This window comes from Hylaeus volcanicus, chromosome 8 (genome assembly GCF_026283585.1).
Source record: "Hylaeus volcanicus isolate JK05 chromosome 8, UHH_iyHylVolc1.0_haploid, whole genome shotgun sequence".
Lineage (NCBI taxonomy): Eukaryota > Metazoa > Arthropoda > Insecta > Hymenoptera > Colletidae > Hylaeus > Hylaeus volcanicus.
The window spans coordinates 14,930,836-14,958,072 of record NC_071983.1 but is presented as its reverse complement, the minus strand read 5'-3'; the positions used below and the strand labels follow the sequence as shown (position 1 = coordinate 14,958,072).

The 27,237-nt window shown below is 32.6% G+C and overlaps 3 protein-coding genes across 8 annotated transcripts in view; 1 reads left to right on the top strand and 2 right to left on the bottom strand.

Annotated features, from left to right (window-relative positions):
* LOC128881602 (protein split ends) overlaps positions 1-13,858 on the bottom strand; it is a 142,235-nt gene extending 128,377 nt beyond the window's left edge. For 2 of the 4 annotated variants that reach the window (XM_054132829.1, XM_054132831.1), the window contains exon 1: positions 12,379-13,856. In XM_054132829.1, the coding sequence (XP_053988804.1) occupies positions 12,379-12,461 (83 nt within the window). In that variant the 5' untranslated portion in view covers positions 12,462-13,856. Of the gene's footprint in view, positions 1-12,378 lie in introns of all 4 variants that reach the window. The other 2 variants (XM_054132833.1, XM_054132828.1) reach the window with 2 other exon arrangements.
* Positions 13,859-14,536: 678 nt separating this feature from the next.
* On the bottom strand, positions 14,537-27,132 carry LOC128881608 (zinc finger protein 385B-like). 2 transcript variants are annotated; one of them, XM_054132845.1, is made up of 6 exons: positions 26,733-27,132; positions 26,298-26,494; positions 25,820-25,958; positions 25,720-25,749; positions 24,249-24,388; positions 14,537-16,031 (listed from the first exon to the last, which is right to left on the bottom strand). In XM_054132845.1, the coding sequence occupies exons 2-6, from the start codon at positions 26,484-26,486 to the stop codon at positions 15,996-15,998; spliced, it is 534 nt and encodes a 177-aa protein (XP_053988820.1). In that variant the 5' UTR covers positions 26,487-26,494; positions 26,733-27,132; the 3' UTR covers positions 14,537-15,995. The 2 variants fall into 2 exon arrangements, with proteins under 2 accessions (XP_053988820.1, XP_053988819.1); XM_054132844.1 differs by lacking the exon at positions 14,537-16,031 and adding an exon at positions 23,947-24,169 and having other exon boundaries at positions 26,733-27,127.
* Positions 16,911-23,584, top strand: LOC128881603 (dynein regulatory complex protein 1). 2 transcript variants are annotated; one of them, XM_054132836.1, is made up of 11 exons: positions 16,911-17,095; positions 19,336-19,444; positions 19,898-20,248; positions 20,484-20,881; positions 21,102-21,318; positions 21,387-21,513; positions 21,594-21,808; positions 22,198-22,346; positions 22,659-22,879; positions 22,987-23,375; positions 23,444-23,584. In XM_054132836.1, the coding sequence occupies exons 3-11, from the start codon at positions 19,952-19,954 to the stop codon at positions 23,504-23,506; spliced, it is 2,076 nt and encodes a 691-aa protein (XP_053988811.1). In that variant the 5' UTR covers positions 16,911-17,095; positions 19,336-19,444; positions 19,898-19,951; the 3' UTR covers positions 23,507-23,584. The 2 variants fall into 2 exon arrangements, with proteins under 2 accessions (XP_053988811.1, XP_053988810.1); XM_054132835.1 differs by lacking the exon at positions 16,911-17,095 and adding an exon at positions 18,694-18,957.
* Positions 27,133-27,237: the final 105 nt, after the last annotated feature.

Below are 27,237 nucleotides of genomic sequence, written 5' to 3'. Positions count from 1 at the left end.
CAAATAATCTCATTTATTTTGTATATGTATAGTTTTAAAACAATTACAATTTTAACGAAAAGAAGATAGTAAACGATTATTGATCAGTGGTTAACAATCATGTTTGCTTAGTATTATAAATTCAATTGTACCATGTGACAGCTCCAAAGATTACTAATCAAAAAGTCGAAAGGTAAAATAAATAATGGAATATATGCAATTGAAAAAATATCATCCTTTAAGAAAATTAACGCCAAATTAATATACCTCTAATATCGATTTTTTGAGTATTAAAGATCATTGTCCAAACAAAGAAAGACCAAGATTTGAAAATTACAATAATTTATAGACCACTAACGCGTAATGCGATACAATTAAGTCGGAAAAGGGAATCCATGGAAGTGGTATCATTTTTTAATCCTAAAGGTGAGGCCTTGAAACCTGCAAAAACGTAGGTTCTGACAGGGCCCCAAGATGAAACGCGACGTTGCCAATTTTAACCTGCTACTCGTTGCCGGCAACGTCGCAAGCAAACTATCGATTCCAGATCTACAATTTCTCGCGAGCCCCTCTGGGTCACTCGAGCACGTTTCCGTGGCATGCTACCTGACTACAAAAACTATTTATATCCATCACCGAAAGTTACAAAGTGCAATGAAAAATCCACGAGTGTTCATCTAGAGAGGAGAAACACGTCTTGTTTCGTTTTGAATTTCTTGCCCCCCCAGAAGTTCATAAAGCATTCTATTAATACCAAACAATGCAAGTAAACGTTATACGCTCTAAAAGAAAACAGGAAAGTTCAGTAAGTGGGGTGTTGAAGACACACGGTTACTTTTGGGGTTACTGGAAGGCCACGGGAGTCGTAGAAGATAAACACTAATAGCGAGAGGGTAAAACGAAGCAGAGAATGGACGAGGGGAGATGCAATGCCAAATATAACCAGAGCAATACGAATATGCTTGTACTTCATTTTCCTGTTCGTGTTATATAAGACGTTTACTTCAATTTCTATATACAGTGGGTGTAGAATGTATTCAGATACCGATCAATTTCCTAAAAAACTTTTGTGTGAAATTGTAGTTTCTTCACTTCTTTCTTTATAATCAATGATATTTTACATATTCTCGGAAATCTCTACAATAGATATAGTCCAAACAACAGTTATTAGTTTATATAATTTGCGAGATTAACAAGAAAATACGAAAAATTGGTAGAAATATGGAAACAATAAATATTCATAGTTAGAATATAGTATAAGAGTTGCAGCAATTATAAAATCAAAATGAAATCCCACGAAGTATTAATTATTTATAAATTAATATAAATTTCATGTTTTTTATTTTAATGAAGTTTTGAAAATTTAACATTTTGTGCGAATACTTACTGCTTCTATATTTCTATCCATTTATTGTTTTCTCTTGTTAATTTTGCAACTTATATAAATAACTAATTTTTTTTTATACTGCATCTATTCCAGACATTTCCAAGAATCTGTAAAATGTTATTGTTTATAAAAAATAAGTTAATAAATTACAATTTTACACGGTTTTTTTGGAAATTGATCGGTGTACGAATACTTTCTACACCCATTGTATATGTACGCGATAAATCTATACTCGGTGTATTTGATAACATAACTTTGTAAGTGAATGTTCCTCATAGCGTTCGTTTCACTCTTTTTCAAATTTCTTTACAATAATACAAAATTACGTGGAAAATAAAGAAGAGTATGAAAAATATTCGGTACCGTTATTTGTGCATGTTGCATACTTCAAAGAAAAACGAGGACACCCACGTTTAACAACTATTAAACAAGGTCACTGAACGGTATACTCGCTCCATTCGATTCGATACTACTGAACGGTGCTCGAACCAGGTTAAACGATTTGAAAATATTTTTAACATGAAATATTCAATTGGAAAATGCTTCTCAATATATTATCATAAAACGTAGATCATAACGGGAGTACGAAACTGATTCAAAACGAATCGCTACAATTACTCTATCTATACTGTGTGAAGAATTGTGTAAATTAAGTAAATAAAACAAGAAAACAAACTACTTTTAGTGTTCTTAAACCTCTGAAATACTTGTAAATGAAATATTATTTACTTTTCGGCAATTTTTATTATTGTGTAAAAATAAATAATTTTTCAAATGTTCTTATTTCATCAACAATACTGGCCATTCTTGTTTTACAAATAAACAGAATTGAATGGTTTATATTTCAAAAAATATTCTTCATTAAATCGATTCGATGAGAGGTTCGTTCGTTGATAGAATAAAAGACGTTCGTACAAGCCGTAAAAATACGACAGAGAAACAGGAAAATGTTGAGGTCAAGTTATGGGCTTCGGGCAGTCAATGTTTTCGGGACGTCTCGTACACGCCACCTTCCCGAGCTCAGCGCCTTAGCCAGTGAAAGTCAGTCGCGTATTCTATGTGGCGAAGAGCCCTTGGATAACATACGACTTGTACGTGTGCACGTACCGTACACGTATGCTCACGTACCTTTGTACATGTACATCCTGGCATTATGCAGAGCCATGCATACACTGCATTGTTGTGTAAGTATTACACATACTTGACGCATTATAAACTATTCGAACCGATAGCGAGTACCGGATGGTTCTGTCTCGTGTCATACTGGGAACTACTACAAACTCCAGAAACTTTAAGAACGGAGACGTAGTAGACGTGATCCCTATACAAAATCAGAGATGAGAAAATTTCTTATCCACATGAAAATCTTTGATAATTGTATACAAATTTTTGCAAAATCTCGAATAACGTGTAAAAGAAACGCCAAGTTCTATTTTATGTTGAAGGAATGAAAATTGATCGGTACGTGTAACCGTTCACTCGAATAAACTGTGCTTATTCGTCATTTATTCTTCGAATATATTTTTAATACTAATAGAATAACTAAGAAAAATATATTGAGAAAGAGTGTTTCGCGTGAGTGTCCGAAAATAAATATCAAAGCAAAATTTAAACATATTTTCATAAATTTGGTTATCGGAAGCTTGCTTTTGTTTCTGTGATGTCAAGTAACGAGTCACTGTTTAAATTCGATTTTTCATCGTACACTCGCGATTCTACCTGTGCTATAATAAAAACATCGAATACGGTACACCGAACTGTTACAAGTTATATCATTCTCACGTGTGACTAGAATTTTCTAAGAACATGTAAATTTTGTTGACACTTTAAAAGAAAGACGTCTAGTACGAGATGTTCGGGATGGTGAACGAACGACCAACTAATGTGCGAGTTCGCAGAACGATGATCGAAGCAAGTATACGGAGTGTTCCGTTTACCAAGTTGCCAACTCAGTCGGCTTTTGCTGTGCGAGAGGGCAAAAGATGCGACGTTGCCGGTACCAACAACACGTAAACGACCGGCGCAGAAACGGCAACGTCGCAGAACGAGAGACACGCTGCGAGACACGAAGGAGAAGGCAACCGTAGTCGTTTCGGTCTGAAACGCAATGCCGGCCACTTGCCAGATACCGTACCACGCACCCAGGGTCGATGGATGAAGAAATTTGGCGGTTTCAACTCCTTCGCGCAGGTGTTCTCAGGCAAGACCTCGACACGTCTTCAATCCCCAAACCGTTTTGTGACAAATGGTTTGGAAGAAACCTGAGAGCTCGAGGGATTTACAACCAGTGTTTAAGCGACTATTGTCAAATATTTCTATATTCGAACACTTCCAAGACTCAAATATTCGACGCACATAATTCGAATAAAAAATTACTATTTTATCAGTCTTCATGAATAAAACAATTAGCATTACAGGCAATTGTTTACCTTTATTCGATATTAAATTTTGCAATTCTTACTTTGGATCCGATTCAATAATAATTTGTGAAATATGAATAAATGTAAATAACGTTAAAGGTAACAGACTGCTGTTTAACATTTGAAAGTGACACGTAATTTCCAACAAGAATTATTTAACCATAATAGTACTGAAATGCAAGAAAATGTTCGTGTGATTCAGAGATGCTGATAGAATCCTCACACAACTAGTGTACAGCAATTATTTTAAAAAATTCAAAATTTAGTGTTTCATTTTATGCAACTAGTAATTTGGTCGTATATTTCACGCAACACATCTATGTTCTAATTATAAAGTTCCAGGACTTTAGCAGACCAATAAATTAAAAGAAATCCAATAATACGTTAAAGATGAAAATAAAATTTTATTAACGTTTCAACTTTTCCTCTTGGCCTATAGGGTTCGCACAATGTAATTAGCCACGGTCCGACAACATAACGCGTCAAGGGAGCTACTTTCCAAATAACTGAGCAATTTTCGACCCTATGCATCCAATTCATATTAAAGCTGATAGTGCCTAAAAAGCTCTTACACCATTTAAAAAAAATAATTTCAATTCGTCAAGACCTCGCAGCTATTTCAAAAAGCCCTAATAGAAGAATTTACTCCATTTATATTGTAAATATACTAATAATAAATATTTGCTTTTGTAAAAATTTAATCAAAAATATTTTTTACCTGAATCTTTAACTATGTGTTACTGAGCTTCGTGAAGAATAATAGAATTCTTTTCAAATAAAAATATTAAACAAACATTCACAGAAATGAATACGTCATAATGTTTGTCGACATAACATGTTAGTATTACTTTAATTTAAGGAATTAATTAAACAACACAATGTTTGTATAAATAAATACAAATATTTACGGTGTACATTATTAATATAATCGAAGTCATTGAAAGAAATAAACTTTGTTTAATTTTTTTTATATAGTACATATATGAAATTTCTTTAAACTATTTTTCAAAATTAAACAAATAATGAATAGTCACATATAAGAAGCCTTTCTATAACAGGTAAACTTTGGCCAAAACCTTGAAATAAACAAGCTTCTTGAATTTGCATTTAATTACTAACAAGAAGTAATTGCTGTTCGTGACTTTTTTTAATTTTCAAAGTTATGTACGAATAACAAAATAACCATCTTGAAATTTATTTTCATTTGAGACACATCCCGGCGAAAAAAATGGGGAATATAATCGCCGGTACATGGGAGAAAAAGTCGCGCAAGGCACCGAAGTTGTCCTCTGTGCACATAGAGAGTATGTAACTCGGATACATATTTGTGACAGCTCGTATATCATCGTAGCTGCACCAACACACCAAAATACGTGTGACTGGAGGTTGTTGAAGAGTCGAAGGTTTTCGGATGGGTGACGTCGAGTGGAAGACGGCGGACGAGGCGCAAGAGGGAAGGTGGGGTGAAGATGGGGTGCAGGGGCGCGGTAGGGTATGGGGTGGGGAGAGATGGGCAGAGTGAGGCTGGGAGAAGGGGAGGTGGTCGACCACGCGCGATCAATATAACAAAATACGCCGGCAACCCGCTCTCACACATATATGTACGCGTGCGCGCTCACACGTACATCCTCAAAGCATTCTGTCAATACATCGACCCACACATACGCATAAATTGTAAATATAATCTAAACATGCACAGGCTCAAGTCCGCGTATGCGTGTATGAAAACGACGTGTACCCTTATCTCCGTGTGAACATAAATTACAAACGCAATACGTGCACATATTACTTCTCCGCAACCATATATGTATGCAGAATGAGCCGCAGAAATGGGCAAAATTCTGATCTAAATATAAAAGTAACGAATGAAAAGTAAACAACTTTGAATCCATTATTTGGAGATATATTTATTACTATAGACAATTTTTAGTAATTATCCATTTTATGAAAAAAATTCTGCCAATCTTAGACGTTATTAAGATGGTTTCTAACGAAAGTTCACTTATCTTGAAACTGGAATCGACCTGTATTTTCTAAATAGTGCCACAAAGTTTGTCTAAACTTAACAATTCAGTAAGATAACATTCTGTATTTTTTTGTTTGTTTATTTACTAAAAATTCTTGAGGCACTGAATCAGTAAATTTCGGAATAATAACGAATGCTGTCATAGAAACACATTCATTTGTTTACATTTCTGTTTGAAAGAGAGTGCGTCAACCTTTGTGTATCGAGAAGAACCAACTCGTGGATTCTATTTCACACATAAATGAATTTACAAGTAAACTATTAAAATTTGGTTTAATGGATTTCGTAATCGTTAAAACAAATTCTATCCATACTATTTTTATATTAGAGATATATAATATAATAATAAAGAAGAATAAAATAATAAAAAAATATGTCGTTTTAAAACGTGTCATTGTTTTTATCCACCCTGTATAAGAGTATACTTGGCAGATACTGTTTTATTTCGTGCATAGTGTGCACAGAGAAATTTAGATGTGCCTTATGTACCAATGCGAGTAAGCGCAAGAGAAATGTACACATAAAAATATGACGACTGCGCGTTTCAAAAAACATTCAATCGAGTTCGATTTCGAATTCGAACTTTGTACATGCATAGATAAGAAGATGATTCACGTTTGGAATATTTGTCAGTTAAATTTTCAAGTACATTTCTTTACAATATCATTATTTTCGTAAAATTGATTTGAACTTTCTATTTTTATTACATACAAAGATATATTATTTGTTTAATTTTATTGTTATACGAATTCAATGAAATTTTATGAAAAGATAATAACAAAGTTATTTCAACATGTCAAAGTGAAAATAAATTTTAAATGAAATTTTAAATTATATAATAGATTAAAAATATTGACACTTGGCCATCATAATTCTTAATGAATTGATAACGTCACAAATGCATTAAATTCAATTTCGAGGAAGTATTCCAAACTACGTATACCGTGCGTTTCGAGAAATGTGAGGTCAACGGCGTAACGACGCCACCCGCCATTTTAAGGACGAACGTTTAAGGCTGCAACACACGGTGGACGACCGTAAGAACGAAGCCAGTGTACAGACAAACAAAGTATCGCCAACTGGCACGTAAATGTAGCGCCGCTAACAATGCGAATATTTGCCAACGTGTGCGCTTTGAGGAGAAAAATTAATAGCACAATGAGGATTAGACTCTTTGCTGAAAACATCCCAAGTCCATGTTTCCTCCGAAACTAATTTTTTACTCTATTGCTAAAATCAGAGATGGATAGAATTCGAATTAAGATAAAATTAAAGATAAACTATCACTTATCCGTGACTCTTTGAACACAAATTTAAATTCAAACAACAAAATTAAATACTTTACAATGAAAAAACAAAAATTGCACTTCGTAAACATTTGAATATTCCGTGATTGAAAACTTTTGTTTCATGTCAAATATACGTTTTTTCTAATTCTAGTACGATTATCAATCCATAGAAATATCTTTCACATGTCTTGGTATATTTTTGTACCTTATGAAGATCAAACATTTGAAACTCTATAGGGTTTCTAAACGTGAAAGATATTTTAAGGTAATTAATTAATTTTGATTTATTCGACCACTTTGTTCAGCAGATTAGGTACAAATAAAAATTTAAGAACTAGAATTGGATTATGCCAAAATGAAGTGTGAATAAGACTGTTTTACAATCTACCCTCACCTATCATAAATAGATAATTTTAAAAAATTGCGACTACATTCACGAATAACGAAAGAAACATCTAAATTATGACTTCAGTTGTGCTCATAAGGAATACGGGAGTGTAGTACAGTAAAATTGTTACACAAAGTTTCATGTAATAAATATTAGCATGACTTTAGAAATAATTCCGTTAATATACTGGATGAGAAAAGAGAAAATGTAATGTTTTTCAGTCTCATTACGCGTTGCTTATATTATAATATTACACGATACTTGTCTCGTTCCTTTATGAAAGTATCCGCGAATTGAGCGTCACTGTGCCACGTCACCGTTAGTTTTCACTTCTGTTTTCCTACTTCGGTCTCTGCTCTTTAACAAATCTACCTCCATTTTGTTGATGTATACGTATTTTTTTACACCATATATTTCTATATTATACACGCAAACGCGATCAGAGTATTAAAAGAAGTAGACATTCTTTTTATAGACGGAGCAGCTATGTGGAATTAATTTATAAATTTACATTTTTAATGTATTTCGATTAAAAGTTATATACAGTTAAGGCCTATACATAGGAAACAGTTGAAAAAGACGTATTTGTTATTTTAAATTATTTTAACATTTTCTTCAAAATCGAAAGTATACTACTTAAACAAAGTATTTTCAAACACTTGCAATTATTCGTTCATTTAAGATTTACAAAAAATACTGACAGTCCTATATTATCATATAAAAATATGTATAATTTCTTGTTATAAAGTTCAATAAACGAGTCGACTGAATTACATAAAAATTAAATACCCAAATATTGAAATAATGATGTTATGATTGAAACTTGCAATATTAGAATATCTTTTGCATCAAATAAGATGAAGATATATATTTACTTCACCTTCATTATTTCACAATTAAAATATTAGATCTGTGATTATTGTTAAACGTACTTCAGTAAAAATTATACTTTATTAAGAATATACTTGAAAAAGTACATTGTTAGGCTTTAGATGGTATTCCACTTGAAAATACTTGATAAAGCATTGTTAATATATACATATTTTTCAACTTTTTTCTACTTTACACGTGCGAATGGGAGCAGAATATTAAAAGTAGATGTTCTCTGTATAGGCAGAACAACTATATTCATACTCATATCATAGAATTAACTTATACATTTACGTTTTTAATGCATTTCGATTAAAAGCTATATGGATATAAGCCTCATACGAAGGGAACAGTTTTGAATTGTTAATCTATTATAGGAGTGAAACGATTATATCCAAATTTATTCTTGCAAAGTAAATGTTCGTTTTTATCTCATTCAATGCTTCTTTTCCTAAATCCGTTCACGGATCCACGATTTGAGCGCCACTGTCGAACAATAACTTCGTGCCGCTGCGAGCTCTCAAAATGGCTGTCCTCAGCTATTATTACTTCGGGGAAAAAACAAATGACGGCGCGCTCACGCTACGAGGAGAGGAGAGACAGCCAAGGCTCTCTGTATATCGCACGCTTGTAAACGCGCGCACATTTACGTGTATGTGTAAAGTGTGAGGCGTGGGTGTGTACAGACGCGTTCAGAATCCTCGATCTACGTACAGAGTCAAAAACATCAAGTGCACCTTACGTGTTCCCTCGATTCCGGTTCTATCACACTGATAATATCGTTTCTTGATTCCTTCGCTACGCGAAACATAAACAAACCTATAAATAACGAACAAACCGCGCGACTTTCTTTTCTGTTTATTTACAGGTCACGAAACATTGTTTACACGGTATGTACATGTACTTTCTGTTCTGAATTAGCTGGCAGTTGAGATAAAGCCTGATCGACGAAGACGTTAGTACGACTGTACACGTAAAATTCTAGACGAAATGATCAGTGATGGGGTCAAGAGTTATCGAGTCTTAAAGGTAATTAAGTTGAAGAGGCCGTGTCTGGAATATTGTACGAAAGGTTTTATGTAATGTTATTATTAAACAGAAATTGTCAGTACGAGCACTACTGTTTCGAATATACATTTCGATATTTAATTTGAAATCTTCTTTATTAGAGAAAAATGTAAACTAGAAACATCATATAAAAATTGGACCCAAACAGGCAACCATATAGTTACAATAATAGAAAATAGAATGTAAATTTACATGTAAACCATATGGTTAAAGTTAAACAATATATAAACTTATTGAAAAACTTGTTATATAGGAACATTTTCAAACGTTTTATTAACATTCGCTGGATTGTGTAAATATAAGCTGATGTTCTATTTTCTGTTATTTTGGCTCTATTATTACCTATTCTATTTGTAGATTGTATTTTTCAATATTAGAGAAGGCTCGTTCTAATAATGTCTATTTACGTTTTTATAATTTAATTTTTCAACTCACGAGCATTGATTATGGCTTTCTTGCAAAAGTATTAGACTAGTTAGTTCTAATAATGATTTGATTCAAATAATATATAACAAATATAACTAATGTATAGGGATTTATATGCGATATTTATGCAATTGAACAGTTAAATTTGTATTTGTATAATGTACTTTGTTCTATAATTCAACTTTTAATTCCTATTCAAAGAATAAAAGGAAACCAGATGTGTTGTTTTTACTTGTTATTCAATATTTTCATTCATATCGGAATTTTGCTCATATTTGGTAGGCATTCCAAAAAATCATGGAATACGTGAAATATTCTAAAATGTTAACACTTAAACTTATCGAATAGGGATATGTTTTGAAAGTAAAAAAAAAAACATGATTGTAAAAAACAATGCGTCCACCACTTTTAAGAGCTATAAATATAGTATTAGGAAAAAATGATACATAAACAGTTTCATGTAAGGAAGACCTCTTAAGAAAAAAGTTTGCGAGAATATCAAATTATTTCAACCATTTTAAATCAATTCAGTATTGCATCTGTATCGTATATATCTTTGTTTTTTCTCAGAATTTTAGATATTTTTGACTTTGTTTAATAATACCACAACCCAAAAATGTATTTTTACAATTTCTGCTGTCTGAGTGTTTATTTCGCCCTAACACGAAAAAGGCACGATAAATTTTGATAGGCGTATAGATTTCTCTTTAGTATGAAGAATAACAAAAAAATGTTTAAAGTTTGAACTTTGAAAGTTGTTTAACTTTTATTCGTCATTTGTAATTTTTGTGCAGACAAGAATTTTGCCCACCTTTAGGTACATTCGTCCTGGAAATTACCATTAACCGTTGACCGTACCCCAAATGCACAAAGGCATCCTAGACCCTGCTCATAAAATTATGCACTGGGATCGTGTTTCCTTTCCGAGAAAGTTACCATGAAACTACGATTCACGGTATATTAGCAATTTTTCAGTAAATTGAAAGGACTATAAATCTACTTCGACGTCTCAAGGTTTGCGTTTACATTTAACGTGGCCATCGTAAATGGAAAACTAAGCGTGTACTTTGCGTATTACTAGTTTCAAGGGAAATGTTTTCTGAAAAGAACCTTATCCAAAGTTGACAAAATTCTTCCTGTGAAATGTCTTAAAATTGTGTACACCCGTAGATCTACACGAATTTTATCGATACCCAGTGTTAATTTTGTCTTATGTAGAATTACTGTTATATAATTCATAAATTATTTTCTTGGTCCTTGAAACAATTAAACTGTAGATTTTTTTGGTAATAACAGAATTCACAAATATTTTAGATAACAGTTAAAAATGTTTCGATTAAAAATGTCACAAACAAAAATTAATTTGTTTTAACTTAATAGGAGCATTTTTACCCGCAACGTTGCTAATTAAAAAATAAATGAATTATTCTTATCAATAAAAAAAAAAAAAAAAAACTAATTCCACTAGACATTATTGAAAAATTTGGTGACTGTGGCTAGAATGGTAAAATGATTTTTTTGAACAATTACATTTGTTGAATAGAACAATTAGAAGTTTACAAGGAACTATTTTTAAATTGTATGTATCATATAACATAATTCCGACCTACAAGACTCTTATTATTGTACTTTTCTTTTTTTATAAAATTTAAATTTGATAAGTTAACAAGTATTTATGATGTAAAAACATTTTTGGTGAACTTCTAGGGAACTCCTTAATTCCATATATGAAATTATGTTGTCCATATATTGGCAACAAAAGTGTTCGATTTTTATATTAAACATAAAAAAGAAATTTTTGTTTCTTCGGAAATATCGTTGAATTATTTCTGTTTAAGTTTCCCATTCTTGGTTACAAAAGGAAATTCAATTTTTTAACAAAAGTCTCACGAAGATAACTTCAACCATTCAAAAATCATTAATAGGAGTGAGAAGCCCTCATCTCTAGAGACTCTATGGAAAATTAATGACCACGTAGATCTTCAAATGTGTAAAATTGGAAGCCAATTCAAATGGGAAGTTTCTGTCGATTTAGAATATAGACGAAAGTAAAAAAAAATTATGTCTTTAAATAAAGACCTTATTTAACTAAAATTTGAACTCAATTAATAAGAAATAATTGCTTTTCACCTTTTTAAAATTTGTTAAATGTCGAATAAAATTTCAAGTGAACCAAAGAGGTAATTTGGTCCACATCGAATAAGATCAATATTAAAAATCTCAACTTTCTATAAATCAACTGCTTTTGTTTTAAATAAAGAAGCTACTATTCGATACTATTATAGTATTGAACGTGGATTTAGTTGGCAAGAATAAATAACCGTTTATCTGCAATAATTTCTTTAATTTCGAAAATTGTATGAAAAACAATCTAACAAATTCTTTCGATTAAGATGCTTTGTTGTATTCTTCGTGTGTGTCCATGTGTCTGCATATGCATGCATAAGCACGCACACGCATGTACAGTTACGTAAGACGCCTTTTGTCGAAGGCATGTGGAAATAAATGATAAAAGAAAAACTCACCGTTTGAAATGCTCTCGTATGCGATCCTCTCGGATGTTTTCCGGCAGATTTCCAACCCACAGGTGACGTGTCTCTCTAACCATTTTGCTCCGAACTCTTCATTTGGGATCGGATGTTGTGGTATCGTTTGGCAGCACTGTACAACGACACACAACTTCGCCCGACGCTGATCTCACGGCACTCTCACCACACTACCCGATATATTCGATACCGCCAGCGCGGCTCGGTCGAGGAAAACCCTTTTTATCCTTTACTTCCCTATTTTACTTCTAATATTTCCCTCGTTTACGCGAGAAATCAATGGATATCCATGTGGGTAAACTCCGAACGACACAATTGATTTCCAAATTCGATTACACCGTATTTGAGAAGAACTCGATTCGATTCGATTCTCGAGCAACTCGCGACGTCACACACGACAAGACGAAGGGGAAACCGTTACGTGTATTCCACGGGGTGAAGGAAGAAGCTTCCTTCCCACTTCTCGACACTCTCGATTTATAATCACTGGGCAACAAACAGATTATCACTAGTCACTAGCCGGAAGGTAGTGACCCCAAGCAGGACGAGTGCTGTCGTCAGGGCAGCGCCGTGGAACGATCGGCCGATAGAAGAGGGTGGCAACCGAGCTCTCGCGATAAAATTTTTTTTGCGTCGCGACGCACGCCGACGACGAAGAGGAGGAGAAGCCTTGATAGCGGACACCACTGATGACAACGGCTACGAAGATCGGGACCGTTGCCGTACACCACATCGTATACCACTGGGGAATCGCGTATGAAGAAAGCCGATTTAATCACACGTCACACCGAGCACACCGAGCACACAACGCGCGGGCGATACATCCCACGCATATTCGTCGAGCAGAGAATCACCACTCGCGGTCGATCTACCGTAATTTTATATGCCTCGTTCCCGTGTCGTACCACCGACAAAGAGAGGCTATGGTACGCTGAAACTCTCCGGCGGTAACCCCACTGAAAACAATCGATCTACCGACGATAGAGAACCGTTGCCTTTTCTTCCTGTTAAAATTTCAACGCGCACGACACTACTTCTTTTTTTTCTCTCCCTCTCTCTCTCTCTCCTTTTCTCCTTTTCTTATCCACTTTAGCGTAGTCGCTTCCTATCACATCACTGAATTATACGTCGAATACGTATATATACATACAGATATATATAGATATATATTTTTGTTTCGAGTGAAAGCGAGTCGCGTCTTCTCTACCTTTCCTCGCGATCCAACGAAAAAACTTGTGTGTCACGTAAACGTGCGTTTATCGAAGAAAATTATAATCGTATCGGCAGAAACTTTCGATCGCTACGATGCACGTTTGTATATGTACGCCTTAAACGCACTCACTTCGTTCACTCGGGCCATGTAACGCGGATGGGAGCCGACTTCGCTCCTCCTCACTGCACTACACTACTCAGAGTGACGTCACCGTGGCGGGAGCGTAGTACGGCTCGCTGGCCAGTATCTCTGTTTGGCCCGATGGTGGGGGAACAGCGCGCAGGGGAACGAAACGAGTCTACCACGAAGAAGCGGCGGGCGGCTTGCAATCGCGATCGTCGCCCGCCAGCCGGTGGAGTGTGTTCCACGAGTGGGGGAAACTTTTCGTGCGTCCCGGTGGGGAGAGCTGTGGGGGGAGGGGGAAGGAGACTCGTTCGAATCGAAGCAAGGACAGGTAGGGGAGAACTCGGGACTCCCGGAGAGAAGGGATAACGGGTCGAACGAGCTAACCCGAACCCCCTCCCCCCCAGCCGCGCTCGTCCCTTGCGAGCCAGTTCTCTATCTCTCTCGCCACGCTCTACCTCTCCTCCTGGCTCTTCCCGTCTCTTCCGATCGTCGCTCCTCCCCCCCTCTACACCTCTTAACGAATCACCCAGCGCCAGCGATGGCTCTGACACGATTACGTGTCCACGATGCTCGAACAATTCGATAACAAAGCAACCGATACAAGTGTAACTTGGATTTTCTAGCATTCGAGCATTTATTAAGTATCATGGCGAAATTTACCATAATGCTTTGAAATAGTTAAATTAAATAAACAGGACAAAGAGGAATCGTGCGACCATAGTTAAAATATATTCTTCGAATGTTCCAATCCTATTTCTAGATTTTCGTTGTGCAAGTTCAATTCTAAACAATTCTAAAAGATCAACGTAAACTACATAAGACTACGTAAACTTTGAAAAATTCAAAGATTGTAAAAATAGCAATATAAAGTGAAATTGAATAAGAAAATCGAAACCCAGAATAAAATCGTAGTAGCAAACGTAGCTAAACGTAGTAGCAACAACAATACTTTAATACGAACGAATAAAATTATAAGCTCTAGAAGCAGTCGATTAACTTTATTAAACGTTAAACGTTTTGAATTTTACTTTGGACCCTCTTCGATAACAATTCGTGAACCAGTCGTTGATTTAAATAATTAAAAAGGTTAACGAGGAGGATCCAAACAGTAGATTAAAACGTTTAACGTTCAATAAAGATAAACAATTGCTTGCATTGCAATTTTCACCACAAATATTAATAATTCAACTTAATAAAAACAAAGAAGTTATTTATTATAATTATAGTAATTATCATTGTTCACTAAAGGTGGAGGTAGCTACATATACATATGTAAATAATTTTATTATTTTTTCATAAGTTCTGTATCATGTTGAAACGTAAATAGAGTAAAGCAAATTGGCCAAATATTTAGGTAATACCGGTATTTCATTCTTGTAAGAAAATGGATTCGGAAATCGACTTGTTCATTAGTTGACCAAGCATTTTATTTAGATTGAATTAATCCACAACACAAAGTGAATTTAAAAATCTGAGAACAAGATAAATTTAGATTTAATAGAAATATAAAATATTCAAATATTTATTCGGTGTAGAAATTAATTTTGTGCCTCTATATTCACTTATAACTTTAATTTAAACAGATTTACTTACTCGTCATTTTGATGCATTAAAGATTAAAGTTCCAACCTTCTATTCAATGTCTCTATTCACATAACCTAAGTATCAACTTGGTAGCCATTACAATGCATCTATACGAATTTTAGTAACCACAAAATTTTTCTTATTGTTTTTCTTCTACAATTATTATAATTATCAAGTACACTTGTAATCTGTTAGAAGAAGAATAATGAGTAAAATTTTATACATGTTCATAAGGTGTGTTATCAGGTTAATACTTAGATTATGCAAGTTTCATATAAATTCATTGTAGTGGAGATAAAATCGAGAAAATTGGTACTTTAACGTAACAAAATGGCGAGTAAGTATTTGGATTTAACCTAGAGGTTATAAATGATCGAATATAAAGGCACAAAATTAATATTTATAGCAGAAGCTTGATTCAGCTTGTAAACACATTATTTGTTTTAAACACAAGGACTGACCAATGTCGTTATGGTATCGATAGTATTGATTCGGTATTGTTCCCATCACTACTCAGCACCCCGTCGTCCCGTCCTCTTTTCTGCGCTTCTCTTCCTACTCTGTCGCTTCTTCGTCCTCTACCTCCTACCTCGTGCCTCCACCACCGACGCCTCTCGACCGCCATCTTTGTTGTACGGCTCTCTCTTTCCATCCTGCTCTCTCCAGGGCCGGTTTAGGGGCAGCCAATTACCCGGGGCATTGGTACTTTCTACCAAGAATAAAGACGGAAAATCGGATTATTACGAAAATAAAAGTACTTAACTTTGCGACGTGCTCTCTAATCAAGGAAGTAACGATCAAACAAACGCGCCCCCTCGATGGCGCATACGACTTAACGAAAAAATTCACCTGACCGATCGCTTTGTGTGCAAATACCGTAGATCACAATTATTGTGAGATAAGTCGTCTAGTTCGATATTTCTTTGACGTCATAATACTATTTCTCCTACGATGGAAGTAACTCGTACAAAAGTTATTATTATGTTTGCCCTGAAGTTACTATAAAGAAAACCAAACAAAGAATTTACATTTTTAATTAACGTTCTATGTTTCACATGATAAACGTAATATTTTCTATGGTGATTTGAAATGATATTATCACGAAATTGTAAATTTCTTCTATTGATATTGCAGATAGAATAAAAAATAATACAAGATTTCTTTAAAGATCAATTACACGCGATAAAATAAAGAATATGACCATAAATAAGTTTCATTTTTGTTGGTATACCATATTAATGCTTTAATCACACGACTTTACTTAAAGAATTCCCTTATTGTAAAACACAATCTGTAATAAATCCAAAAATATAAACATTACACATACATTGTCCTAAATGCTAATTAAAGTACAAAAGTAACAAGTAAAAACAGGCAACAAATTGCTTTCAAAGTAACTTTGAAGTCCTGATAAGAATTAGATTTTAAATCATATTTCACTCAACGCGTGATTCTATCGACTCGACTTTTATTTTCTTCCGAAATATAGTAAAAATATTCAAAGATAAATGAAAATATTGGGGACAATAACGTTTCACGTTGGAAAGGGCGCCAGACTGCGTTCAGCCGGACCTGCCCTTGCTCCATCTTGTTTCCGCTAAAATCGCGTCAAAGTCGTAGATTCATGACGTCGATGTAGTGCCTTTGACTTTACAAGACCCACTGTTCGTTTATTCTTTCGTGACGTACCGTCTTCTCATGGTTCACGACGGTCTACTCATACGGAATTACACTCTATTGGCGACAATACTAAACGTCCGTTTGTCGGTTAGGGTACGTCATCGAGGTTAGAGAAAGCGATTTCTGTCGGACTCGAAACGCTTCGTCCGAAAACGGAGCCAATTTCATGACTGTCTCGTACCGATAACGTTGTGAGAACGTTTCGAATGAGAAACGCCTATTGCGTGTTTTGTGCTGGTGATTTATAAGACACCTCCTACATCAGTGGTTGCTAAACTTTTTCAAATGCATCCTTTTTACCCTCTAAAGAAACAGAGAATTATTGCGTACGATACTTACAGACAAACAATTTTTCTTTACATTTACGTTAATTAATTTTAAATTAAGATCTTCTTATTGATTTATATAAATTGTTTATTAAGGAATGTTGATAATAAGGAAAATCTATATACATATACATATACGGACAGTACAAGACCATAATATGTAAGCGATGGGTACAATGTAATTATAACATAAAATAAGGTAAAGGTAGATTCGCAAGACCTTAACACGTTAAATTAATAAATAACTAACTAATAAGTGTGTATTTAATTATTCATGATATTTATCATGAAATATTCTAAGAATTGTTTGTTTGTCCTTAACGTATTCGTCATTCTTTGTTATTAAAATTTAGATTGTTGTACCGAATGTAATATTTGTATCACGTGCTGCATGTTATTAAATAAACCCACAAATAATTATTTACTACGTTTTCGTGAAAAGTCCCAACTCATTTAAATACTCGATATATTCCGTGTAATTCACCGTATATAAGATAACAATAATAATCATTGTAGATATATTACCTTAAAATCAATTTCAATTCATCAATTTATGACAATGATAAGAAACCACATAAGAAATTAATTAAATATTTAAAATGTTTTTTTAGATAACCTCTGAATATTGAAGAAGGCCTGTCTACGTATAATAATCGAAAACGTTTTATTTTATATCCTTGTATCGACTAATTAAGTGCATTAAAACAAACATAGGAACTGTGTATCTAAAACGATAATTTACTACTTGTCACCTAACCTTCTATCTTCGTTCGACACTGAACCATTTACCATACATAATTTATTTCTCTAAAGGTTATAATATAGCCAGAGCAAGACTCATGGTGGGATAGGGTTATAAATGATTTCAAATATTTAATTTTGATAACAATGCTGTGCTCATTGAAATCGGTTGTACTTATCACATCTTGCACATACTCATCACATTCGAATAATAATCAAAGAAAGCAGTTCGTACATATACTCTTTGTTACTAAAATACTAACAAAAGAATATAAATACGACAGGGATTAATGTTTGCTACATACGTTGCTGTATTCCGTATTATAATCCATCAAATATCTTGAAATTCGAGCAAATTAGATAGATGTGTGTATGTGTCTCAGTATATTATAAAATACTTGCAATTAATTTGTACAATGTTTAAACTGATCAATGTGTAGGCCCTGGTAAGCTAATGGAGGAGTCGTAAGTGTCGTAAGAAGACACATTCGAGTGACACTCAACGTCATCTACCGGAAGCAAATACGAATGACTTTCGGTTACCAACAGTAAACACAAACAACAATTTTGTATCGAACAAACATAGTTGTTTATTTCAGCCTCCTGAATCCCTCAAATGCGTGTAATTGTTATCCTTCATTATCAGTTTTCACGTGGCAGTGGCAGTTAACCTTTTTTATAATTATTTTAATTTCAACCGGACGTATATACCTTCAAAGCATAAAAGTTTATAACTTTACTTATACATCGAAACATGTCTGCATTTACCGAAAAATATTCAGGAATCATGGATGAATCAGACGAACCATCTATTTTATCAGCCAATCCAAACGAACGAAAATTAGCACGTAAACTTCGTATTCAAAGACGTTTAGATGCACTGTCTAAGTAAGAATTACACAAGATGTTCAATTTTTAACTTTTGATAATAGAAATTTAACGAATATACGTTCTTTTCAACGAGAACAAAATTATTTAAATTAATATATTTATACATTTACACATGTGGTTAATCATATATCGTATAATTTCTTGTAATTGCTAATTTCTATTCTTCTTTAACGAAGAAATTCTTAATAGCGATAGATTTGTCAATTTTTGAATTGTTAGAATTTAAAGTTCGACTTTTCAGATTTATTCCTATTTTGCTTTCGATTTATTTTTCCAGTTAGAAAAATTCTTTTTGTTTTGATATTATATAATTAGCTATAAAATTAAAAGTAAGGTAATTCTCTATGTAAAAGACATTTATATATTTATTTTCAGACAGTCAAAACCCGAGGATGAGAGAATTGAGGATATAACACCTATCGAGAAGCAAGTGCTTGATAGCATAAATGCTCTGGAAGAATTGGCTGCAGAAGGAACCGAAGTGGTACGCGTATATGAATACCTTAAATCAATTTGTAGCTAACTGTTAAATCCGTTTAAGTAATTATTTGTTTATTGAATAAAATAACACGTTACTAGTCAGAACATTCATGTTTGTAATTACACATGTATAACATTTTAAATATTAAACAAATGTACGTAGATTGTTTTTAGTAGTTTTTGAAAAAAAAAGGAGAACAAAACGGTCTCCTAAATAGTAGGCAGAATAAATGTCTTAAATAATATAAGGTAAATTGAAAATACAATACCTATAGAAGAAAGAGTAGGGGGGGGGGAGGAGGAGGAGGAGGTTGTAATTAAAAATATTGATGTACAAAAGTATGTATTGATAATTTAAGTAATATATAATATAAATGATAAATTAGATAATATATAATATCCATGATAAATAAGATATTTATTACTGATACTTTAAATAATAATGAATTTTTGACAGGTTTCGGCGGTAAAAGTGGCAAACGATGCAAGGGAACTTGAGAGACGAAAGGTAATGCAAGAGACGAGGGATAGATTATTGGCGGCACTCGAGGAAGAAGACAAAAAGTGTATGGAAAAGTACCTTGAGATTAGCCAAAAGTGGCCTGATATTCTTGCCTGTAAAGACCCGTTAGATATTCATGATGAATTAGAAGCTCAAAATGCCAGGTGTCTCGAAATCCTAGATAAAAAGGATGCCCTAATCGCGGAACTGAAGCAAGAATTAGAGAATGCCGATTCGATGTATGCCGAAGAAGTGAAGAAACAGAACGAGGATATTGACGTGCTTGTCGAAAGAATGGAAAACCAAGTTAGTTCATTTGAAAGCATGTTTCGTTTTACATTACATTTTTTTTTTTTAAATAAATAAAAACCCATGATATCGATTTACACGGTATGTCGAGAACCTTCCTTGATAAAGTAACACCAGTGAGCCCAATTAGTCACTTTATATCGAGGGATTGCTATATTTACAATTAGATGAGTCAAATTTAATTATATATTCCCAACTTAATTTCATACTTGACGATAAATATTTCCTGCAGGTGCACACGATGACCAAAGCGTATCGCCACGAGTTGATGATGGTCGAAAATGTCATCGAATCGGAACGCAAGATGCTTCTAAAAACTTCCCAGGATAAATGGGAGACACTGTTGGCGAAGTATAAAGAAGACACCGTTGAAGCGAGAGAAAAAAAGAAAGAAATAATGCTCGAATACGAGGAAGAAATGAAGAAAGCGATTACAGAACACCAGGAAGAGTTTAGGCGACTGAAGATCAATTTTGAATTGGAGATACAGCAACTTCAACAAGAGGTGCAAAATATGAAAGCTTTGTGTTTGATGAACGTCGAGAAATTGGATTACAATTACGCCGTGCTAAAGTGTCGAGAAGAAGAAAATATTATTGTTAAGAATCAACAGAAGAGAAGAATAAACAAGTTAGTATCGGTATTGAAACACTCATATCAATCATTTGAATATTATCGACACTTTTAAAATTCATTTATTATATACCATTCATATGATTTTTATATAAAAATAAATTATAAATATACTCAAATTTGTTAAAAAATAAACCATAACTTCAACTTCTCACAGGTTCTCATCATAAACAAATATTAACGAGTTGATCAACTTAATTGCATTCTCGTATTTCAGACTTCAGGATACTATGAATAGTTTAAAAAAGACATATACAGATTTGGAGGAATCCACAAGATTGGAAATTCAAAAGCTGACAAACGAAATTTTAAAATCGCAAAAAGCTATACTAGATCTGGAGGAAAAGTCTAATCATCTAGCAAGTATCAATGACAGAAAGTATATGCAAATTTGGGATATGAATATTGACACTGCCAATGAATTAGTCGATAAGGTACAGTGAGCATAAGCTAAAAATAAAAACGGTTGCACGAATTGCTATTTTAAACAAGTGTTTCTTAGATTTTAACAGCAGACAGAATTATACATGAACAGTTGTTAGGGGTGGAATGGAAACCACCGACACAAAAGTTACTGAAAAAAGAAGACTTGCCGTCGTATTGTGGTGCTATGTGTGCTTTAAAACAAGGTACAATTTTTGTTGTGGGTTTATGTTTGCAAGTAAACTAGTATAATCATAATCAATGAATTTTCTGTCCATATTTTCAGAAAAAGAGGAAACAAGGAAGAGGAAACTAATGTCCAAGTTGTATGAACCAGCAACAACTTTGGAAGAGATCAATTTGGAACGACGTTTGTTGAATCACATTGCTAAACTAGTTTCCAATCAATGTGATTACCTCATAGAGGACACTTTGAAGGAACTACTTTCTGACTACACAGAAAATGACAAGTTACTAATTCGACTGGATAAAATATTTGAGGTAATTTTTCTTAGATTAGCAATGAAGCTACTAAACTATTATAATATAGTATATAGCTATTATACATAAGTTTAATAGTTCGTTTAATTTAAATAAAGAAATATATAAAATAAGTATAGTCCATATATTTAGTAGATGTTTCATCCTGTATCTGAATTCCCCTTCAATGAAAAACTTTTTATTATGATTATATAAAAATATAAAAGTAAAAAAATATCGTTATAACCTGTAATTATAATTAAATAAGATATCAAGTTATCGTGAAAGTTTTCAATTTAGGCTGAACGTCGTTCAAATAAGAACGTCTATAATACGAACTGCTCTTAAAGCTGAAACGAAGTCCACATTATAATCCATCACAAGTTGAATACAAATAATGGTATTTTCAGGCATTAAAAATTACATCAGAACAAGACCTTCAATTTTTGTTAAACTTCTTCTTACCGTATGCACATTGTCCTACGTGTGAGATCAAAACTGTGAGCGTACCGAGCGTTTGTGGACAACCTGACAAAACTACAGAAACTTCTTCGTCTATGTACGTAAAAAGCTTCGTAATCAAATGTAACTTACAATAAAACGATGATTAGTAGTCAAATGAACACTCCGCCTAAGCGTCACCTAGCACCACTGAAAAAATCGATATCGAATATTTTTCGATCTAATATCGATATAAGATCGAAAACATTCGTATAATTTATACTTTTGTCGAATAATAAAATATAATGTTTTTATCGTTTTTATTTTTCACAAAGATTTTTTTTATAAAATGCCATGTAAAATTATTATCTAATTAATGGAATTTAGTATTCCTATTTTAAGATTATAAACATGAAATACCAAACTGTAGGACCACATTACTCTCCGTCTGCGGAAATGATAAAACTGATCTAGAAGAAGCTAAGTTAGTCACAGCTGTACAAGAAGCACTTTGTTCCACAAAATTTCTTGACAAGGAGGACACAGTGGTTGTAAGTAGTACACCGGAAGTTTCTTTAACAAAAACACCATCCGAGGATGTCCATGTTGCATCAACCTGTATTGGTGAAGGCATCATTGAAACTGCCAATGGTATAAATTAAAAGCCAGTTTAATCTTTTTGTTTCTTATATCGTTTACCAACTTTGGCATACATTTCTTAAACTCAAATGTACAATGTTTTTGTCTTCTCTTTGCAGCAGATGGTAAATCAAAGCGGCTATTAGTATGCGATAAAGGTCATTTGCTTGTGATTGAAACCGAATTTGTGACCAATGCCTTAAGAGAATTTGTAGAGAGATACGAATTTATTAAGAAGGAAGAAAATACTATACATATTGCTAAAAAAGTACTTCAGGTAAAGGCCACAGTATCACGAAATATAACTGAGGAAGATATAACTGAATTTTGGCATAGATATAAAAATATCTTTCCACCAGAGAAAGAAAGTCTCTGGGATAACTTGCTGATTGGTCTTAAAAAGTATTATGAAGTATTAAAAGAGAGGCATAAGTTAAATGCTGAAACAGAATCTCTGCGAAAACAAAATGCAGAACTTAGTCACTTATTGAAAAGTTATTCAGCAGAGGTAACACTAGGCAACATAAAATAACTTATTAAACACTTCCAACTATACTACACATAATTAATTTTTAGCCCACAACTATGAAGTTAACAGAAAAAGATACAAATCTTCTTCAACATATATTTCAAGATTAAAGAAGATAAACAGTATGGTGTATCATTTGTATCATTATATATTTCTTAACTGTTATCTGGATGGACATATGTATATACATTTATACAATATATGAGACCGTTTTGTGCTATTTAATTTATAATAAAGACTAGAGGAAGGATCAACTACCTCGTAAATATTTTGAATGAAAATTATGTTAGTACCAATTTTTGTTTCATTCAGTTCCTTTCAAATATATACTCGCAATATATAATAAAGAAATAGTGTGGAGAGAGTGACACAAAATTCAGAATACTATAAACTATGAATGATCACGAATGAAATTACAAACAACATAGTATATATGGCGTACTCTTATGCATAGTTAAATATTTAGTCTTGAAATGCAAAAATGATTCAATTAAGTGATACAATACTGAAATTGATTTTCTTACTTCCTTTAAAAAATAAAACATGTACATCTGAGTAATTTGTGTATATATTAAAATAGACATTGATTTTGTTACAACTTTTTTTTATGTCTGATTTGTGAAACCTCCAGATACAAAATTGTTTGATAGTGATTGTACAAGGATTTTTGAGTTGACATCAGTTTTAGGTTTTTTCCAATATGGAAAGAACCTTTTCTTTTTTTGAATTTTTGCTTGCTTCAATTTACTAGTATGTTTCTTTGATGTTATATGCTGTAATGTAATGTAAATTATATTACCAAACAATTACCATGTATTTACTTCTATTTTTTTAACAATAAATGTAACATACCACATTATATTGTGCTGGGGAATTGAAGATCTTGTTGCACATGTTGCATGAAAGCGATACACCCTTAGATGTAGAGTTCTCCTGGACATTCATGGGAGTTGACGTCATTGAACTGCCAACTTCTTTGCCACCCCACCCACCTAAGCATCAATGTGCGATCAACACTATCTATGTATCACAACCGCAGAAGCGGTCAAATGTGATAATAAATCAGCTTGAACACTACATTCATGCTATGGAAAAAGCAACCATTAATGTAAACAGTTGTAACAAAAGCCGTAATTAAAAAATTGTACATGTGTACGTGTATGCATCCATCTACAAGCACTTCTTACTTCTTAAAATAAATATCAAAAAATGTTTTTTACACATATATAAGATATAAGAACCATTTAAGAGTACTACTGAATAAATATTTTTTTTTTAATTTTTATTTGTGTATCTTACATATTTAAATACTGCATTTTTCTGAATATAGCGTAATACAGTTTTACATTTTAGTTTCAGTATATGCGAATTAAAACCAGTGTTCCATCATTAATTCAAATTTTCGAAAAATTATATCATTTAAGTTTTAACTTTAAGAATGTGTTAATTATTATTTAATTTGTAAATATTCCTGAAACAGCTATTAATATGTAATGTAAATTGTATTTTTGTATTATTTTAATTTTTAGTATAATTTATAATATAACCACAAAAAAAAAAAAACATATTGGTTATGACACTCACATATTAGTGCTCTTAAAAGATTTACTTTATCTTGATTTATATTAAACAATGAAAACACAATATTAAAAATGTATAATAAACTTACATTGCACAATAAAAATGTGATTAAGAAAATAATTTCGCCATATAAAAATTATAAGTTGTTGTTCATTACATAAAGCATAAACAATGAAGCGTAGCGCATACTCATTCATTCGATAAAAGGAAGTTGCGGTATGTGTAAAATTAAATAATAAAAGGAATCTGACAAACAGGAAGAATTAAACTATTTTGTGAACAATATGAATTTTATTAATCATAATATGTAACTAAATAACTCGCTATTGAGTTCTCAATGGCACTATGTTCTTAAACAAATAAGTAGTAAATATACAATTTCAGTCTGACAGAAATAAATAATAAATAATATGCAATAAATAATAATAAATAATAAACAGTGTATAATAATAAATAGTAAACAATGACGCATAATTTATGACAAGCATGAAAATATCACTAGGCATCCCAGTAGCAATTGCTAGATTAAAGCTATTTAAACATCGAACAGTTAATTTTATATTAGTTTAGAGAAATAGGTGAAAAGCAAAAGTTAACAGTACTATTAAACATGCAAATGTAAACAATATTAGGCAGTAGATTAGCACAACAATATTTCTTTCTATTATTTTATCCATGCACATAGTGCGACTACATCTAAACCCATATTGTACTGATTTACGTACAACACAGGATTTATTACCTCTCATGGCTTTCTTTTTATGCCGGGTTCCTATAAGAAAGAATGTCTTTAAATTTGTAAAAACACAAAGAATTACAAAACACTTTTATTTATAAAATACCATTTAAATGTGTCTGAAGCTGTTGTATAGAATTTAGACACACATTACACACATTGCATTTCAGTCCATTTGTTTCTTCATCTTTTGTAAATGCTATTTTTGTTTCTTCAAGTGATGCCATTATGTTTTTGGATCTAATCTATAAAATGAGCATACTTCTCTGTATTTCTAACTTATTACATTCTTTTCTTTTCTAACCAACAATTAAAATGAATGGTATATAAAGTATGTTATTTACTAGTGATATGATTATATATCCAGAATACTTTATTCCATGAGCAAAATAATATTTCCAATAAATTAAATAATGAGTTCTAGGTTTAATACTTTAAAATAAAAGAGTAACAACAAAAATTAATTGGTGTTTTGTCTAGACATTCTTTGTCTGCTTCAGAAGTTACCAACGTTTCTTTTACTACACATGTATTATTTTATATTTCAATTTTTCTAAATCCAATTGTGTTTTGTTTTCACAAACCTGTTTTGCATGACGAGCACCTTGTAAATGTGTATCTAATACTGTTTGACTTGTAAATGAGAGATCACAATCGTTGCAACGAACAAAAGGTTTCTTTGTAGGTAAATTACCCATTATATTATCTACTACCGCTTTGGTCACAGGATCATCGAGACTTTGACTCATTACATCTTCCGAAGATACAGCCATTATTTTAACTAAAATTTAATACACAAGTAAATCTATATAATACACATCTAATACTTGTGAAATAAATAAATGTCGTTTAAACTATATTCCACAAAAAATGAAATAATTAGAAAATAAATGAATACATTGATAATATATTTATAAAATGTACAAATTAATTTGAATTAGAAATCATTGTTCAATTTTAACAAAACACACATAATTTTGCAAACTGTTTATTTGTAATAGTGTTGTGAATATACCTACTTATATAGGATATCAAATACGATTCCGATAAAACTTAACACTGTTCAGCTTGTGTAGTAAGCTCTAATTTTTCAATAAAATAATGAAGATATTTAGCAGACAATTGTGTTTATAATGAAATAGATCTTTCCTCCGGTACGTCGGACATGGAAGTCTTCGAGTTGGATGCCTGATTTTTTAGGAATATTAATCCGAGGCGTTAGAGTTCAAAATTACATTTGATAGGCTAATAAACCTCGAGAGTTCCTAGCGTGTCGTCATTTAAGGTGTGTTTAATAATTGTATGTATCACGTCTTGAAATACTGCGCTCAATTTGTAACGAATTTGAAATTGCTATCAACATGTTATTAACAAACGTACTTTACAAGTTTGTACTAACTAAGCACTGGAGAAACTATGAGAAAAGTACGTGTAAATAATATTGTACATTAATAATTCCAGTAATAAATATCATGTATTTTACTAAAATTATTTAGCTTTCCATGCGAACTTTTTAATTATGTA

Bases quoted from the DNA above. Each gene is read 5' to 3' on its own strand.
- LOC128881603 (XM_054132835.1), top strand. From the start codon at position 18,824: ATGTCTGCATTTACCGAAAAATATTCAGGAATCATGGATGAATCAGAC. The intron at 21,514-21,593 runs GTACAATTTTTG...CCATATTTTCAG, and splicing joins TATGTGTGCTTTAAAACAAG to AAAAAGAGGAAACAAGGAAG. The intron at 22,880-22,986 runs GTATAAATTAAA...TTCTCTTTGCAG, and splicing joins CATCATTGAAACTGCCAATG to CAGATGGTAAATCAAAGCGG.
- LOC128881608 (XM_054132844.1), bottom strand. From the start codon at position 26,486: ATGGCTGTATCTTCGGAAGATGTAATGAGTCAAAGTCTCGATGATCCT. The intron at 25,750-25,819 runs GTATTTTATAAA...TCTTTCTTATAG, and splicing joins GCTTCAGACACATTTAAATG to GAACCCGGCATAAAAAGAAA. The intron at 24,170-24,248 runs GTATGTTACATT...ATTACATTACAG, and splicing joins CCCCAGCACAATATAATGTG to CATATAACATCAAAGAAACA.